Here is a 17,500-nt window from a genome sequence, read left to right as displayed (position 1 = left end):
CCCAAAGATTAGAATAGTACAAGCAGGAAATTTGGCCTATGTGATAGAGACAAAATTAATGTACCACTTCTTATCCTTTTTTTTATTGTTCATTCATTCCATTCATACTATTAAAGTTCTAGAAATGAGTGTAATCAAAGAATTATTTATGCTGTAGTTTTAAGATGATAAAAAAATGATATGTTTACCATTAAAAGCAATATGAAGATTTCTGAAGCAATGTCTCCGAACATTAATGGTGCCAATCACTTTTTTATATTTTACACTTCTCTTTTTAAGATTCCATTGTGGCAAGTACCTTGTCATCAACTGTGGAAACAATTACCCTTAGTGATGATGAACCGTCAGATCCAGAGAGTCTGGAAATAACAAGAACTAGTTTTAGATTCTGTAGCACTCCAATGTCCTCCCAAAGAAGAACCAGACAATGTGATTGTCAAAGTCAGTCTATTAGCCCAAGAACCAGAGGCAGAACATCTCGGTTACAAAACAACAGTGAAATCAGTGATGTATCTTCTGCCTTTGAGGACACCAGCTTTGAACAGTCAAGCCATGCTTCAGATGATTCATTCTTACCACTCTCTGTATCTAGTAAGTTTTCTGTTAAAACCCTCCCCAATCCCTTGCTTGTTGTTGCCGTGGGGATGCTTAGGAGGCAAGGACTGGGACCCAGTGTTGGGGATCTCCCCTACCTTGGGCCTCAACTAATTTTGCATGGTCTTTTCCCCCTCCTGCTTTTTTGTTTCTGTCCCTTCTCCAACCCCTTCTACTATCCACTTCCTAAGGTGTGAGAGCCATGCTGAAAGAATGAAAGGCTGATTTTGTGCCATTCCAGAATGGCTTAAGGGAGCCCTTTGCTCCCTTAAGTTGTCTAGCCCTTACCCCTCAAAGGGACCCTGAGAGGGTGGACTGTTTCTTTTCCCAACATAGGCTAGACTTACCATGGCTAATAATGCAGACATTTATACCCTTGTTAGGGGCAGTGAGGCTTGCCCCTTCATTAAATAGCCCCACCATTTCAAACTCCTGGTTCCCTGAATCCAGGCTCTCCTTTGACCACAACTCTAAACATTGCAATTACTACCCACTCCTCAATGCCTACTAGTACATTACCGACCCAAGTCAAGACTCAATCTCCAGGAGACATTCCTACTCTCCCAACTTCCTCAACTTCATCACCTCAACCCCCACAACCTTCATCTTTCACATCTTCCCTTACTGCTTCTCTACAGCCTTATTGTTCACCTCTCCATAATACTACCTCCCTCAACAATACTCCCTCTTCCACTTGTCCCTGTCCTTCTACCACCCCCATCTCTACAAATATCTTAAGGGGACTGTCCCTGGAAATGACCACCTTTCCCTACTCATTTCATCATAAAAAAAATGGGTGGAGATAGCTCATTCATTTTTTTGCATCATATAGAGCATAGAATTGTGCTTTGTCTCTTATATAATTTTGACCTCGCAACTCCATAGGGGGGACACCCCCCAAATTTAAATTATTATTTTTTTCTTTCCCATCCTCTTCGGTACATCATCACAGCCAGTTTTTTCCTGAACAATCCCCCCAAAATTCATGTATTAGATCTATCCTAGCTGCTGATTTTTGAATTTCCTTTTTTCAGAGGCGGGGGAGTCGTTGACAGAGAGTACTATTTTTTATATGTTTTTTCAGCATTAAAAAATTTATATTTTTTGATTGAGGCCAAAATTTAAAAATCTGCAACTTGTTATTTTTCTCAAAATCTAATGGGTGTTATATATCAAAAAAAGCTTATTTAGTGTACTTTGTGATGCTATGGTTACCAAGTCAATCAGAATTACCATTTTCAATAGTGTATGTAAATTTTAGGTAAAGGCATGTAATTTTTTTATTTGTTTGTTGGATATAAAAGTAGATATTTTTGACTGAAAAGTTTAATAAATGCATTGGACCATAGAAAGAACTAAGTCTAAACCAGATAAAAAACTTTATTTTTTCTTTTTTTCTTTTTTCTTCAATTTTGAAGAAATGGAGAACTATTGTTGACAACATTAGTACAAAATCATCCTAATTATAAAGTCCTAGCATGAATACAGCATGGTTGGTCAGTTTTGAGAATTTTAAAAGCATATGAATATAGTGCATGGAATTAAAAAAATTTTTCCCATGCTCCACACAGGGGAATGGTCACTGAGTGTTTATAATTTTTGAGGAGGATCATATGTTCATAAACACACGTACATAAACTAAAACAAAAATTAATCATCCTCTTTTAGTAGGCCTATATCGACTTTTATATCCAAAGAAATTAATATATTAGTTATCCCTCTCAAACCGTTTTCTTCGATAATTGTCATAAGGAACAAATTGCAATGGGAAACAAGTGTAGAGTTGTTGATTGGCCATTTGCACCAATTATCTTTACTAAGAAGTGCATAAAATCATGCAGACACCTAGTTGTGGTTGGATATTTGTAAATTTTCAGTACCTAATACCTACGCTAATGTCTAAACGTAATATTTTTTTATTGGGAACGCACAAAACAGATGCGATAGCTTTTTCAACTTTGGATGAAGACTGTGCACACAAAAGCTCAAAATTCCATATATTTTTTATTTCAGAGCGGGTATGACTGAGTACTGTCATCTTCAATATGAAATATTCAGTATTTCGCTTATACATCTGAAGTTAACCCAGCAGCGACGGGTAAAAATTTTGTCAAGTTTACGTACGCACTGGCTTGTTGGCGCGCACCAGCAGTTTCCCCTGTTTGTGCCCGGCTCGATCGGTAGTTTGCGAGCGACATATAGCACCTAAAAGCTTTTATTTTGCTAAAATTTATAAAAATATTAAAATTTTGAAGGTTTACCTTCACTTTAGGTGCCATTGCCTAAAATCTTTACCATATAAATGAAGCCGCTACTAGTGGAGAAAAACAAACTCCGTCCGACGAGCCAGTAGCACGGGAATGTGCATGGCATGATGCCCCCAGCGTTTGGTCCACAACAGCCATGGCATGTACGTACGTGACACCCGGCGCCAATGGGTTAAAAAATCCAAACTATTAGGTATCCTTTGTATTGAGTTGCCCTTTACAACGGTAACAACCAATTTCAAAGCAAATCAAATTTACCAATGCTGTGATGTACCGACCATTGAGTCAAATCTAATGGAAAGATTTCAATCCTTATATGGCTATTTTCAAACATTAGTGCTCCGTACTTGGTATATGTACAGATCAATTCGTAAGTAACACCATATTACCAGGGAGTCTTGATAGAAGCATATTTCGTGTGTGAAAGGACACAAAGCTTACTTTTTTTCGTCATATGTCACTGTGATATAATTTTTTTCTGATATTGATATAAAAGTATTCGTTGAACATTCATGAACTCATATCTTTGCGCAATGTCATAATCAAATGCTGTATGCACGATTGCAACAAGCAAAAGTCTACTTAGTTGTAACTGGGCGCTCATTAGCAACGTACCTCTCCAGGCGTTTAGCGGGTCTCGGGTTCGCCGTCCGGGAACTAGCCACAGTAGGGCTTTAATACTTATTAGGTTGTTTCCTCATCCATTCACCTATACTATACGCTAGCTAACTCAATTTGACCCCCCCCCCCCCATTGGGGATGGTCCCCTTGAATACTCCATTTTGCCCAGTCAAATGGGACCAATTTTTCACAATCCCCCCACAAAGATCCTTACTCTGACAACATTCTTCTCTTGGTATGCAGATTGTCCTTGACCTTTTGAATAATTGTTAACCCCAGTAAGAATAGTTTCAAATAAAAATTTGAGATCAATATCTCAAGTGATTTCAGATTTACAGCTAATAAAAAATACCTCATTTTAGGGTGTGGTGCCACCCAAGTTTCATGCTCTGACTGGTGCATTTTAGATTCATTTCATACTTCCTATGTGAATGAAAATTTACACCTTTTGATGCTGAGGAACTCAAAAATCATGCTTAAAATATCATGAACTGATGCTGTTTGTATGTAATTGGTCAGTGAAACCATTCATTGATTTCAGGAAAAATTTTAATCCCTTCATTTTGAGTCTCCCTAAACATATAGCAGTTTACTTTACAGCAATTGAAAGAGCATTCTTTGAACTGTTTGAAAACACCAAGAGAGAAAAGATGATTGCAGTTGAAAAATTCTTTTGATTTTTGTAAAAAATTGCCATTTAACCCCAACCTGATGGGTGGCATGTACATACATGCCATGCCATTTGTGGACCGAAAAATGGATGGCTTCGTATCATGCCCATTCCAGCGGCACTGGCTCGTCAGACTGAGTTTGTTTTTCTCCGATAGTAGTGGCTTCATTTATATGGTAAAGATTTTAGGCAGTGGCACCTATAATGAAGGTAAACCTTGAAAATTATAATATTTTTATTGATTATAGCAAAATAAAATTGTTTAGGTGCAAAATGTCGCTCGCAAACTACCGATTGAGCAGAGCGCAAACAGGGGAAACTGCTGATGCACGCCAACAATCCCATTATTACGTCCACTTGCCAAACATTTTTACCCATCGGCACTGGGTTAACATAAATTCTTTCCAATTATTTTGAAATATTTGCTTGCAAGCATGGCCTCAAGAGTTCATAAAAAGCCCAATAGTTTTATTGGAAATGTCATTTGAAATTTTCTAAGTATCAAGACTTCAAACCATCCACAGAACAGTTTTATAAAAGCCTGATGCCGCAGATATCTTAACTACTCTTGGATTTAAATCATGCATGAAAGGTATGATTAGCAAGACTGAAGTGATAACTCTACTTTAAGGTGAATAACAAATTACCTTTCAGTTTCCCAGAGTAAAAATATTATGTATTTTTTAAAAATTAACTTCAGTTTTATTATGTGTTCAGTCACTGACAGTATTGAGTGCATAAGTCTGGCAGATTATTTCAGACAACAAAGTAAGTTAAAGCTTATTGTCTTCAGAGAAATGCATGTTTTTAAGTTTCCTAGTAATGTTAAATGTGCCTGCAAAATCATCATCTTCAGATGTTTGTGGCCCAAAGAAGTGGTAGCTCCTGGTCCCAGGTAATGTATGTCCTTAGTCAAATCTGCATTGCAATTTTCTTTGAACACCAAATCAGAGAAAGCCGTCTCTGATTTAATGATTTTTACTAACTGTATTTCACAGACAAAACTGGTATCCTGGTCTAAATCATATAACACAAAGCAAAGCAGTTTGTGGAAAAGTTTCCCTTTTTTTATTTAATGTGCAGGGTTGCTGTATTGTTTACTCTAATTAAAGGACTGAACCTTATCTTACATAACAAAAGTAAAGTTTTCTGCAAAGTCCCCTACAGCTGTCAAAGAGTTTTCAGGAAAGTTTTCCTTTCTACTTTTAAGATACTCTGCCTGACATTTTGTTAAGAATGAATGAGGAGTTAAGATATCATTGGTTTCAATGAGGCGGTCAGTATACTAAAAAAACTCAAGCTCTGGGTAACTATTTTTATTCAATCTGCTTTACAAATAGTTTCCTTATCATGCAATTCTTCCGTTAATTTGTCTGGATGATGAACCTTCTTTTTAAGATCTTTTAAAGACTGATCAGCAGACTTTCCCAAATCAGACAAGAACGCTGTCTTCAGTTCCCACAGCTGCTGCAAATGACAGCTTAACCCATTAACTCCGGTATATTTTGAAGCCGAAAATAAAAGATTCCAGGCTGCTACAAAATCGGCGGGCGTGGCTGCCCTGGACTCTGCCTGCCCGGCGGCTGCGGCCCGCTGCTGCGTCGGAGCGTAAGCCCCGATACAGCATCACACTGGCGGGACACCCGGTGATATTTATTTTTTCAGGTGTCTCATGTGGGACACCTGTCATTAGAGGATTAATTTGCCCACAACATTGTCTAACTTTACATTAGCATAAGAAATTTGACAATGCTTTGGAATGCTGGGTGTTTTTTTGGGGAAGAAAAACAATAACTTGGAAGTTTCCAGGGACATCTATTCTTAATTGACCTATTGAAAAGGATGACTCAACTTCAGATATCTCAAAGTTCATTGAGATATCTTTAACACTATTCTCTGAATGATTTGGTCTTGATACTCAGAAAGAGTTCCAAATACCAGATCTTATAAAACTGTTGAGCTTTTTATGAACTCTTAAGGCCATGCTTGCAAGCAATTATTTCAAAATATTTGGTATGAATATGTGTACAATAGCAAATTTTCACAAAAATCAAGAGTTTTTCAACTGCAATCATCTTTTGTTTCCTCCATGTACAAATGATTCTCTTGGTGTTTCTAGACAGGTCAAAGAATGCTCTTTCAATTGGTATAAAGTAAACTGCTATATGTTTAGATAAAAATTGGCTCAAACTGAAGAGGTTAAAAATTTTCCTGAAACCAATTGATTCATTGACCAATTTCATATTCATATCAATTATGAACTCTTGAGGCCATGTTTGCAAGCAAATATTTCAAAATTATTTGTAAGAATTTATGTAAAATGGCAAATTTTCACAAAATTCAAAAGTTTTTCAACTACAATCATCTTTTGTCTCCTCCGTATACAAGTGGTTCTCATGGTGTTTTCAAACAGTTCAAAGAATGCACTTTTAGTTGGTATAAAGTAACCTGCTATATGTTTAGGGAGAAATTGGCTCAAAATGAAAAAGTAAAAAAAAAAATTTAAACCAATGGATTCATTGACCAATTTCATACAGATAGCTTCATTTCATGATATTCAGAGTGTGTTTTTTAGATTCCTCAGCATCAAAAGGTGCAGGGTATAAGTTTTCATTCACATAGGAAGTATGAAATTTATTTAAAATGCACAAGAAGTCAGAGCATCCTCATGCAAGTGAAAATTGGGTGGTGCCACACTCTAAAATGAGGTTTTTTGATCAGCTGTAAATCTGAAATTACCTGAGATTGATTTTTTTTTTTTTTTTTTTTTTTTTTTTTTTTTACTTTTCTCAATGGGGTTAACAAATATTCAAAAGATCAAAGACATTCTGCATGTTGGGTTACAACCCTATTAAATTTGATATTGAATGACCCCTCTTTCAGCAGTCTCCAAAAACAAGTAGGCAAAGTCTCTTTCCGTAGCCAACCTGATTGTTCCCATCTTGTTACAATTACATCCAAAACTCAAGCTATAGCTTTATCAACTCTAACTAATTGCAGAACCTCATCCAAACCTCAATATTTGTACCAGAACTGTCTCTATCTACCCAGCATACTGCCCTATCTATAATGAAAATTGGTCAAATTGTGGAGAAGACTTACTTGCCTGCCTCACAGACTATGATGTAATGTCAGTATAGTGCTACTCCATTTCTCCTAGAGGTCATCATAAGAACACCAACATTGCCAGAATTATTTTCCATAGACATGACCCTCCTTTTATATTGGTGGAGAATCCCTCTGCCTCTGACCATACTAACCTCCTCGTCAGTGTCAAAACTGTTGGCATTTAGAACATCCTGTCAAACAATGCAGTTCCACAGCCTGATGCTCGCTATTTGCCCAACCTAGTCATAACCGATCAAACTGCACTGCACAGTTACACATGTGTTAACTGCGGCGGCCCCCATAGTGTGTATTATAGGGGCTGCCCCATCTACAAGTTTGAGTCTGAGGTGGCAACTCTCAGATACAGACTTGGTCTCACTCTGTGTGAAGCCAGACAGGAAGCATGTCAACGAGGTTTTTTCTCATACTCCGTACTCCAGGATTGTCACTTGCTTTGTCCCTCCTCCTCCCTCCCAAGATGTTCCTATACCTCCTCCTATACCTATCCCTCCTACATCTTACTTCCCCACTTCCCCACTTCCCCAGTCAAATTCTTTTGCCATTCTAAATCTAGACACTAATCTCTACTGCAGCCCTAACACCTTCCCCTCTCCCATCCTGCACAAACCGCAGCAGACAGACTAAACGTTCCACCCCATCTTCTCCTAGCACACTCACCTCTACCTACCTTTGCCTCTACTCCTCAGACACCAGTCTCCTCTTCCTCTCCACATAAGAAAAGCTTTGTCTCATAAAACTCCCCAACCAACTCTGTTTCAGAAACTCTTGAAGATATTCTAAACTATCTGCTCGAGTCCCAAAATGACACTGAAAATCCTCATCCACCCTCAAATTCCACAACTCCTGATCCCTCCACACTCAAAGTGACTGCCAATATCCATCTTCCTCCTACTCGTATTCCCCTTACACCCCTTCCTCCTACTCCCTTCCATCACAGCCCATTCCCCCCAGCTCCAACTACACCCACATTAACCCTTCCTCCATCCCCTCTACCCCTTCCACTTCCTCATAGATAAACACATGAATCCCTCATGTCACAACTATGCCCTTCCCCAGATCCTCTAACTCTTGATACCCTTCCAGATACTACAACCCCCCCTCCTCTAATTCCTTATCTCACTCTCTAGCTCCCTCCTCTTCAAATTATCCAACACGCACTGTAACCATTATCACTCCTAGATCAACAAAGTAGTAGCTCTCCTACATTGGAATATTCTCAGTTTCTGTTCTCACAGACCTGACCTTTGTCAAATCCTTTCTTCTTATGACCCATCCATTATCTGCTTCCAAGATGCCCCTTTGTCCCCTATGTAATGTCCCTCTTTCAGCTCCACACATTCTGTTGTCCTACCCATGCTTTGTTACAACCCGCACCTATGCTCTTCTTACCTATCCTCCCTTCAACCGACCTCCCAACCTATCAGGCATCCTTACAGAATCCCACACTTTCTTCTTTGACAGCCTGTTCTATTTCTTCAGACACATGCATATCCTTCACTTGATCCATCTTAAATTCAATATTACTCTACATAGTTGATGCATAGCAACTAACTACTAAATCAACTACCTTTCTATAGTGCTACATAGTCTTAGATGTCTAGCACATTTATTTTGCTTTTAAGGGGACCGTCCCGGGAAATGACCACCTTTCCCTGCTCATTTCATCATAAAAAAAATTGGTCGGAGATAACTCTTGATTCTTTTTGCATAATATAGAGTATAGAATTGCTCTTCGTCTCAAAACGTCATTCCCCCCACCCCCCTCTATCCCCCCAATCCCTTGCCCGTTGTTGTCGTGGGGGGGCTTAGGAGACGGAGACTGAGACCCAATGCAGGGATTTCCCCTGCCTAGGGCCTCAGCCCTCGACTCAACTAATTTTGCATGGTCTTTTCCCTCTCCAGCTTTTGTTTCCGTCTCTTCTCCATCTCCTTCTACTATCTACTTCCTAAGGTGTGAGAGCCGTGCTGAGAGGATGAAAGGCTGACCTTGTGCCAGTCCTGAACGGCCTGCGGGAACTATGGGCACGGTACTCCCGACTAATCTAGCCCTTACCTTTCACTAGCGATGGAGGTGGACCAGTTGATGCCTTTTATATAATCCAGGTTCCCCATGACCAGTAATGAAAATGTAATCCATTTATTAGAGGCAATGAGGCTAGCCCCTTTATCAAATAGCCCCAACCCAGGCTCTCCTTTAACCACGGCTCTGAACACTGAAACTGCTACCCACTCCTCAATGCCTACTAGTGCAATACCCACCCAAGCAGAGAATCAATCTCCACTCAACTTCCTCAAATTCATCAACTCTACCCCCGCAATCTTCATCAAGCAACCAATCCTCCCTTATTACTACCTTGCAGCCTTATTCTCCATCATTCCGTAATACTCCCTCTTCCACACGTCCCCGACCATCCACCACCACCAACCCTACAGATATCTTAAATACTCTGTTTAGCCCAGCTAAATGGGACCAATTTTTCGTGATCCCTTCTACAGCTCCTCAGGCAACACTCTTCTCTTTCAACAATGCCTCCAAAAACAAGTAGGCAGAGTCCCTCTCTATACCAGACGCGTTCGCTCCTGTCTTGTAACAGTCAGATCAGAAACTGAATCTATAGCACTATCAAATTTAACTGATCATTCTGGCAAGCCCATTCCTGCAGAACCTCATCCAACCCTTAATACCTGTACCGGAACTGTCTCTCTCTCCCCAGCAAACTGCCCAGTCGATACCAAAGATTGGTCAGACTGTGGAGAAGACTTATTAGGATGCCTCAGAGACCACATGACCTTCCCTTACGTATCTACATCGGTGGACAATCCCTCCCTGTTCAACCATACCATTTCCCTCCCCATCAATGTCAAAACTGTTGGCGCTTTAGACATCCTGCCAAACATTGCCGTTCCACAGACCGATGCCCCATATGTGCCCAACCTGGTCATAACCGATCAAACTGCTCAGCACAAACACGAACATGTGCTAACTGCGGCGGCCCCCATAATGTATTTTATAGAGGCTGTCCCACTTACAAGTTTGAATCTGAGGTAGCAACTCTCAGATACAAAAATGGTCTCACTTTATGTGAAGCCAGACAGGAAGCACAAGGTTTCTCTCATACTCCATACTCTAGTAACATTGTTCGCTCAGCCCCTCCCCCTCCACCCTGAGAAGTCCCCATTTCCAGTTCTACAATCTACATCCCTCAGACCAATTCCTTTGCCAATCTAAACCCAGACACCCCAATCTCAACCACAGCTCCAATCTCAACTACAGCCCCAACACCACCCCCTCTCCCTCCCCGCACTACCCGCAGTAGACAGACTAAACGTTCTAACCCTTCTTCCCCTACAGCACAATCACCTCCACCTACCTTTACCTTTATTCCTGAGACACCAGTCTCCTCTTCCCCCCCTCATAAGAAAACCTTTATCCCACAAAACTCTCCAACCAACTCCATTGCAGAAACAATTACCTTCTCACAAAACTCTCCAACAAATTCCTTTGCAGAAACAATAGATGACATCCAAAGTTATATGCTTAAGACACAAGATCCCATAACTCATGCTCCTTCCACACTTGAAGTGGTTGCCGATATTCATACCTCTCCTACTAATATTCCTCCTACTCCCTCTCAACACAACCTAACCCCCTCGATTCCGTCCACCTCCGATATCCATCCTCCCAATACCCATCCTCCTCATATCCATCCCCCTCTTACTCATAGCACCCCTACACCCCTTTCTCCTAATCCCTCCCAAGACAACACATTCCCTTCAACTCCAACTATCCATCCTTCCGATATCCACCCTCCTACCACTAATACTCCCCCCACATCTACTCCCTCCTAACACAACCCACCCTCTTCAACCCCAACTATAGGCACATTCTCCCTCCCTCCATCCCCTCTATCTTTTGCACTCCCTCCCGGATACACACGAGAATCACTCATGTCACAATAATGCCCTTCCCCAAATTTCCTACCTCCTAATACCCCTCCTTCACACCCCCTAGCTCCTTCTCCCCCAGATTCCCCAATATGTACCGTATGCGATATCACTCATAAGCTATAGCTCTCCTACATTGGAATATTCGTGGTTTCCGTTCTCATAGACCAGACCTACGTCATATCCTTGCTTCTTATAATCCATCTATTATCTGTCTCCAAGAGACTTTCCTCACACACCCTCCTATTCCAATTCCCAATTACCATTTTATCTCTTCCCTACACTCCCTTTATGTCTCGTCTATATTTATCCATCATAAAACACCTTATGTCATACCTCTACAAACTACTGTCCTGTGAACAGCTTTTCGCATCTTTCTTTGCCGCTGGATCACAGCAATTTCAGTCTACTTCTCCCCATCCCATCCCATTGACTTTGCTGCCTTTGCTACCAACTCCAACCACCTTTCCTTGTAGTTGGTGATTTCAACTGCCGCCACACTCTGTGGGGTGACTCTACCACCAACTCTCAAGGCCGATCTCTAGAACGCTTCCTCTTCACAAATAACCTAATTCTGCCTTGACAACCTGTTCTCCTTCCTCAGATGCATAAATATCCTTCACTTGATCTAACTCCCTTACCTAAACCACCATATCCTTTCCCCCCATCTTCAACCTTTTAACACTACTCTAGATAGTTGACACATAGCAACTATCACCTGACATGCCCCTATACTATACCTTCCTATAGTGCTATATGACCTTAGATGTCTAGCACATTTATTTTAACAATTAACCATTAACCATTTTCCCCTCTTCTTGGGTACATTATGTGTTCCACAGTTTTTTCATGAACAATCCCCCCAAAATTCATGTGTTAGATCTGTCCTGGCCTAAGGCCACGTAATAGCTCGATTTTTAAATTTCCTTTTTTTTTGGGGGGGGGGGCTGGTTGACATAGAGTATTATTTTTGGTTTGTTTTTTCAGCATTAAAAAATTTATATTTTTTGATTTAGGCCAAAATTTAAAAATCGGGCTATTACATGGCTTCAGGGCTCTGAGGCTCAAGCGAAAGCAACAAACTGCATTGGAATCACACAAAAATTACGAGCCCCATAATGGGGATGCTTTACTGTAAAGGTATGTATTTTTATGTTTGTTTATTGGATATGAAAGTAGGTATTTTTGTCTGAAAAGTTTAATAAATGCATTTTACCATAGAGACAACTAATCTAAACCAGATAAAAACCTTTTTTTGATTTTTAAAATGTTTTCTTTTTTTTTTCTTTTTACTTCAATGTTGAAGAAATGGAGAACTGTGGATGGCAATATCAGTACAAAATTATCCTAGTTATAAACTCCTAGCATGAATACAACATGCCAGTTCAATTTTGAGAATTTTAAAAGCATATGAATTTAGTACATGGAATTCAAGAACTTACCGAAGTCATTGAATTTTTCCCATGTTCCACACAGGGGAAGGGGGGAGATGGTCACTGGGTGTTTATAATTTTTGAGGAAGATCATATGTTCGTAAACACACACACAAAAAGTTTTAAAAGATTAATCATCCTCATTTAGTAGGCCTATATCAACTTTTCTGTCTAAAGGAATAAAATATGTTAGTTACCCTACAAACTGTTTCCTTTGATAATTGTCAATATTAACAGATTGCAAAGGAAAATGAGTGTAGAGTTGTTGATTAGCCATTTGTACCCATTATCTTTACTAAGAAGTGCATAAAATCATGCAGATGCCGAGGTGTGGTGGGATATTTGCAAATTTATGGTACCTATTACCTACAGTAAAGTCTAAACATATTATTTTTTATCGGGAACGCACGGAACAGATGTGATAGCTTTTTCAACTCTAGACAAAGACTGCGCACACAATTGAGTGCAAAATTCCATATAGTTTTTATTTCAGAGCAGGTATTACTGTGTACTATCATCTTCAATATGAAATAATCAGTATCTCGCTTATACATCCGAAGTTCAAAAATCTGACTGTTAGGTAACCTTAGTATTGAATTGCCCTTTACAGCTGTAATGACTAATTTCATATCAAATCAAATTTACCAATGCTGTGATGTACTGACTGTTGAGCAAACTCTAATGGAAATATTTCAGTCCTTCCTCATACGGCAATTTTCAAATATTAGTGCTTTATACTCGGTATACGTACAGATTACTTTGTAACCTATAACATAATATGAGAGGGTCTCGATTGAAGCATATTTTGTGTGTAAAGGGACACAAAACTTACATTTTTTTTATAGATATTTCACAAAATATTTTTTCATAAATCATGGTGATATAATTTTTTTCTGATATTGATATAAAAGGGTTCCTTGAACATTCACAAACTCGTGTGTATGTGCAATCTCATAATCAAATGCCGTATGCACAATTGCAACAAGCAAAAGTCCACTCATTAGCGACGTATCTCTCCAGGTGTTTAGCGGGTCTCGAGTTCACCGTCTGGGAACTAGCTACAGCAGGGCTTCAATACTCCTTTGGTTGTTTCCTCATCCATGTACTATACACTAGCTAACTCAATTTGACCCCCCCCCCCTCATCTGGGACGGTACCCTTAACCATTAACCATTCTGTAAAAATCCACATGCTTGAAATCACACAATATAGAATATATATCTCCATAACTAAACTTGCTTTTGTAGGCCTGGCTAAGTCACCTATTGAGACATCCAGGGTGCTGAGGAGCAGGACAAGGAAGAACTACAAAGAGTAGGAGAGATGGATGCAGAAATAAATAACTCATATTATTTTCTGCTATTTTTTATTTTGTAAGTCCATTTTACTATCATGTCATATTCGTGATCTCTAACTTTTTTTTTCCCTATTGTTTAATTACTGACTGTGTTTTCTATGGCCAACTCTCTTTTATGTGTTTATTCAAGCTGATATTACCAAGACAGTTGTTACCTTCATTTTCTAGTATTACATTAAAAGGACACATCCCTTATCTGCCATTTTGTTTTGCAAGGCAGCAAATGCATGTATACACTAGTTTTTACTATATCTCTCACTGCTGTCAGTGTCTATAATCACTTGCCCATGTAATTCTTGGGTGTTGATGCTTAATGGAGCACTGTATAACTTGAGCCTTGACACCAAATTGATGTATAATTTTTTAAAACCCAGTATAAACTAGAAAGCATATGTATCATGATATATGTGATTTAGTATAAAGATTTGATTTTTACATGTTATTGATCATAGCTGGTATCCTGTTATTTCGAATTACACAAAAATAGATGCCAGAGATTGGTTTTAGCCAGGATCTTTAGTTATGTTTGTTGTATGCTCTTAGGTATATATATAGTAAGGACTTCAACTACATTGTTTTTTAAAGTTGATAAGTAATCAGAATAACTATAGTAACTATAACTAACTAGGATCAGTTAGTGATTTCAAATATATAGATTACAGGGAAATTAAATGTGGTAGAGGCCTAGATGGAAAGGATCATAATTAGGACTGAGAACTTTTGTACTAAAAGTAAATATTTTCTGTTCTTGCTGTTCAGTGTAATAATGCCAGGAAATGAATACAGTACAAATTAAAAGGGACTTAATCACTAAATTGAAGACTACTTTTCCTATTCTTATTCTTATATGATTCTGAAAATTCTTTCTTATTCTTATTATTTTTCTTCAGTAAGAATTAATGACCATCATTTCTTTTCTCTTAGGATGCATTGAATACCTGATGAAAATATTTTATGGGAACAGATATCAAAGGAGCAGAGATATGTATTTTTTTATTTTTCCATCTACAAAGCTCTTTACAGAAATTTTTGCATTTTGGATTGGCCATAGATGATGAGGAGTCTCTGGGCAAAAAGATAAAACACCTCTTTAGTGTGATTCTTTCCACATCTTCCTCCTCCTCCTTCTTCTCCTTCTCCTTCTCCTCCTCTTCCTCCTCCTCCTCCTCTTCCTCCTCCTCCTCCTCCTCCTCCTCCTCCTCCTCCTCCTCCTCCTCCTCCTCCTCCTCCTCCTCCTCCTCCTCCTCCTCCTCCTCCTCCTCTTCCTCTTCTTCCTTCTCCTCCTCTTTCTGCTCTTCCTCTTCTTTCTACCTCCTCCTCCTCCTCTACCCCCCTTCTTCCCGTCCTCCTCCTCTTCTTCCTCCTCCTCCTTCTGCTCCTCCTCCTCCTCCTCCTCCTCCTCCTCCTCCTCCTCCTCCTCCTCCTCCTCCTCCTCTTCCTCCTCCTCTTCCTCTTCCTCCACTTCTCTGTTTTACAATGTTTATTGATATTTTTTGTTTTCTTTGTCCAAAAAACTAAATAGTGTTGATTTTGGAAAAAATATTTTAAAATCATCCTCTTTTTGTTGTCAAAGTGATCTTTATGTGATGTTTTGTTTGGTTTAATATATGTAGTACTTTTTTCTCATTTATGGTCCTTTTTCTGGTATAGATGCAGAATTAATTACCAGATATTTTGATTTTTTATTTATGAAACTTACTGAATTACCTCTTTTGATATGGAATGAACTGAGTTACACTTTTTCAGATCCTCGCCGGAATTTTCCTGAACGAACACGAAAGAGAAAGGCAAAGAGACAGACTGGTAGAAGAGCCTTGAAAAGACTGTTAAGGGAGAAGGAAGGCAAATGGAAGTCACCAAGACAAACAATGCGGAAATCACAACCAAAAAGGGGAAAACAGGGTAGAGCAAACAGAGCTGGGAAGTAGAGCTGATATTCTTACATATTTACTGATTATATGTCCCCAAAAGTATGAGGAAAACAGCTTCCAGATCATTTGTGGTGCTTTTGCTGACAATTAAAACCCAAGAGATAGAAAAGTACTACTAGACCATACCAGCAGTATTTTTTGTGATGAGCTTGCAGTTTCAACATTATTTACAGCAACTAATACCACTAAAATAAATGTGGATAGTTTTGGTATATTTTCCTTGCGGCTTACTGTACTTACTGTACTTTAAATGTACACAAGATGTTCAGGTATCTGGGAGAAACCTTGAGATAAATGTAAGAGAAAAGATCTTTACAGATATAGCAACAGTATTTTTGTATTTTAAGCTTTTGTAATGTGATTTGTTCATTTTACTTTTGGTGCCAGGTATATGTTTTTTCCACTGTAGTCTGTGATTTTTAAATTTTGTTTACACATACATAAATTTTTGGGAAAGTTTTTATTTCTCATACTATTTTTATTGTTATTAATCTTATCATCATTATTATCATTATTATTTTTACAATATTATTGAGAATAATGATAGTAATGAAAATAAGAACCTTTCTTCCCCAAAATTGAAGGAATGGGGTGAACTGGGGAGATACAGTAGATTTTGTAATGGAATCTTTATGACTAAGCACATGTGGAGCTTAGCAAAATTCTTCAAAAAAAAGTCATATGCACTCAAGGCATCAATAGTTTAAAGAGCCATGTTGAATTATACTTTGAAAAGGTTATATTTGACAGAATATTAATCTTTATCTGTCCATTAACATTATGAAGAATTACTATCATTTTTATATTTCACCAAGGTTATTGTCTGGGAACATTTGATTTTAAAAAATGCAGATACTTATATTCTCATAAAAAAAAAAAATATTATTTTGTGAAGTATTTTCTGTATGTACAGTGTGTTTTTTTTCATGAATGTGTAAGGATGTGGAAATTCTTTCTTGCTGCAAGTTAGATATTTGTTATTGCTGTGAAAAAACTTCTTCGCTACTATTTTCCAAATTTATTTTAAAAACCATGCCAACTCTTCTTTGAATTTTCTCTAGTTTTTCTGTTTACTTGGATGCAGTGGTCCTGTACAAAGCCTATTTTAAGAAGTTTTGTTATATTTTATACAGATTATGTATTCTGCCCTACAAAGCACAGGTTGTATACAGTGCAGATCTCAGAGGGAGAGTTATTTGTGTTGCTACTTTGTTGAGCTTCTCCATATTATTGCTTATATTCCAAGTAGAACTCGCTTTCCTTTATGAATGTTCCTATGAGTTTCCCATTTCATGTATGATATGAAGTAATATGTTACAAAATGTAATGTTACAAGTGAAATATGGTTTAAAGGTACAAGATGGTTCACTGGTTTGATTTTTGTGGATGTATTCGCAAATAACTGAGGGTATGGACTTGCAGGTAGTTTTTAAATTGATTGTAACAAGCAAGGTACTCACTGACTTAGTAATATAATTATTCAGAAAGTTAATTGAACTTGCCTTAATGCAAATACTGATATAATGGGAAGCCTTTTAACTACTGCCCAATGC

The 17,500-nt window shown here is 38.5% G+C and overlaps 1 protein-coding gene across 4 annotated transcripts in view; it reads left to right on the top strand.

Moving 5' to 3' along the window:
- Positions 1 to 17,494, top strand: part of LOC113819225 (E3 SUMO-protein ligase PIAS4) — a 22,651-nt gene extending 5,157 nt beyond the window's left edge. The window contains exons 8-10 of one of the 4 annotated variants that reach the window (XR_011399792.1): positions 280 to 591; positions 13,907 to 14,032; positions 15,763 to 15,898. Coding sequence is in view for 3 of the 4 variants with exons in the window: in XM_027371474.2 (XP_027227275.2) it covers positions 280 to 591; positions 15,763 to 15,944 (494 nt within the window). In the remaining variant the exon portion in view is untranslated. Of the gene's footprint in view, positions 1 to 279; positions 592 to 1,628; positions 1,960 to 12,242; positions 12,367 to 13,906; positions 14,034 to 15,762 lie in introns of those variants that run through there. The other 3 variants (XM_070143030.1, XM_027371474.2, XM_070143031.1) reach the window with 3 other exon arrangements.
- Positions 17,495 to 17,500: the final 6 nt, after the last annotated feature.

The sequence above is a fragment of the Penaeus vannamei genome, chromosome 30 (genome assembly GCF_042767895.1).
Source record: "Penaeus vannamei isolate JL-2024 chromosome 30, ASM4276789v1, whole genome shotgun sequence".
Taxonomy (NCBI): Eukaryota; Metazoa; Arthropoda; class Malacostraca; order Decapoda; family Penaeidae; genus Penaeus; species Penaeus vannamei.
This window is presented reverse-complemented; position numbering and strand designations above follow the sequence as displayed.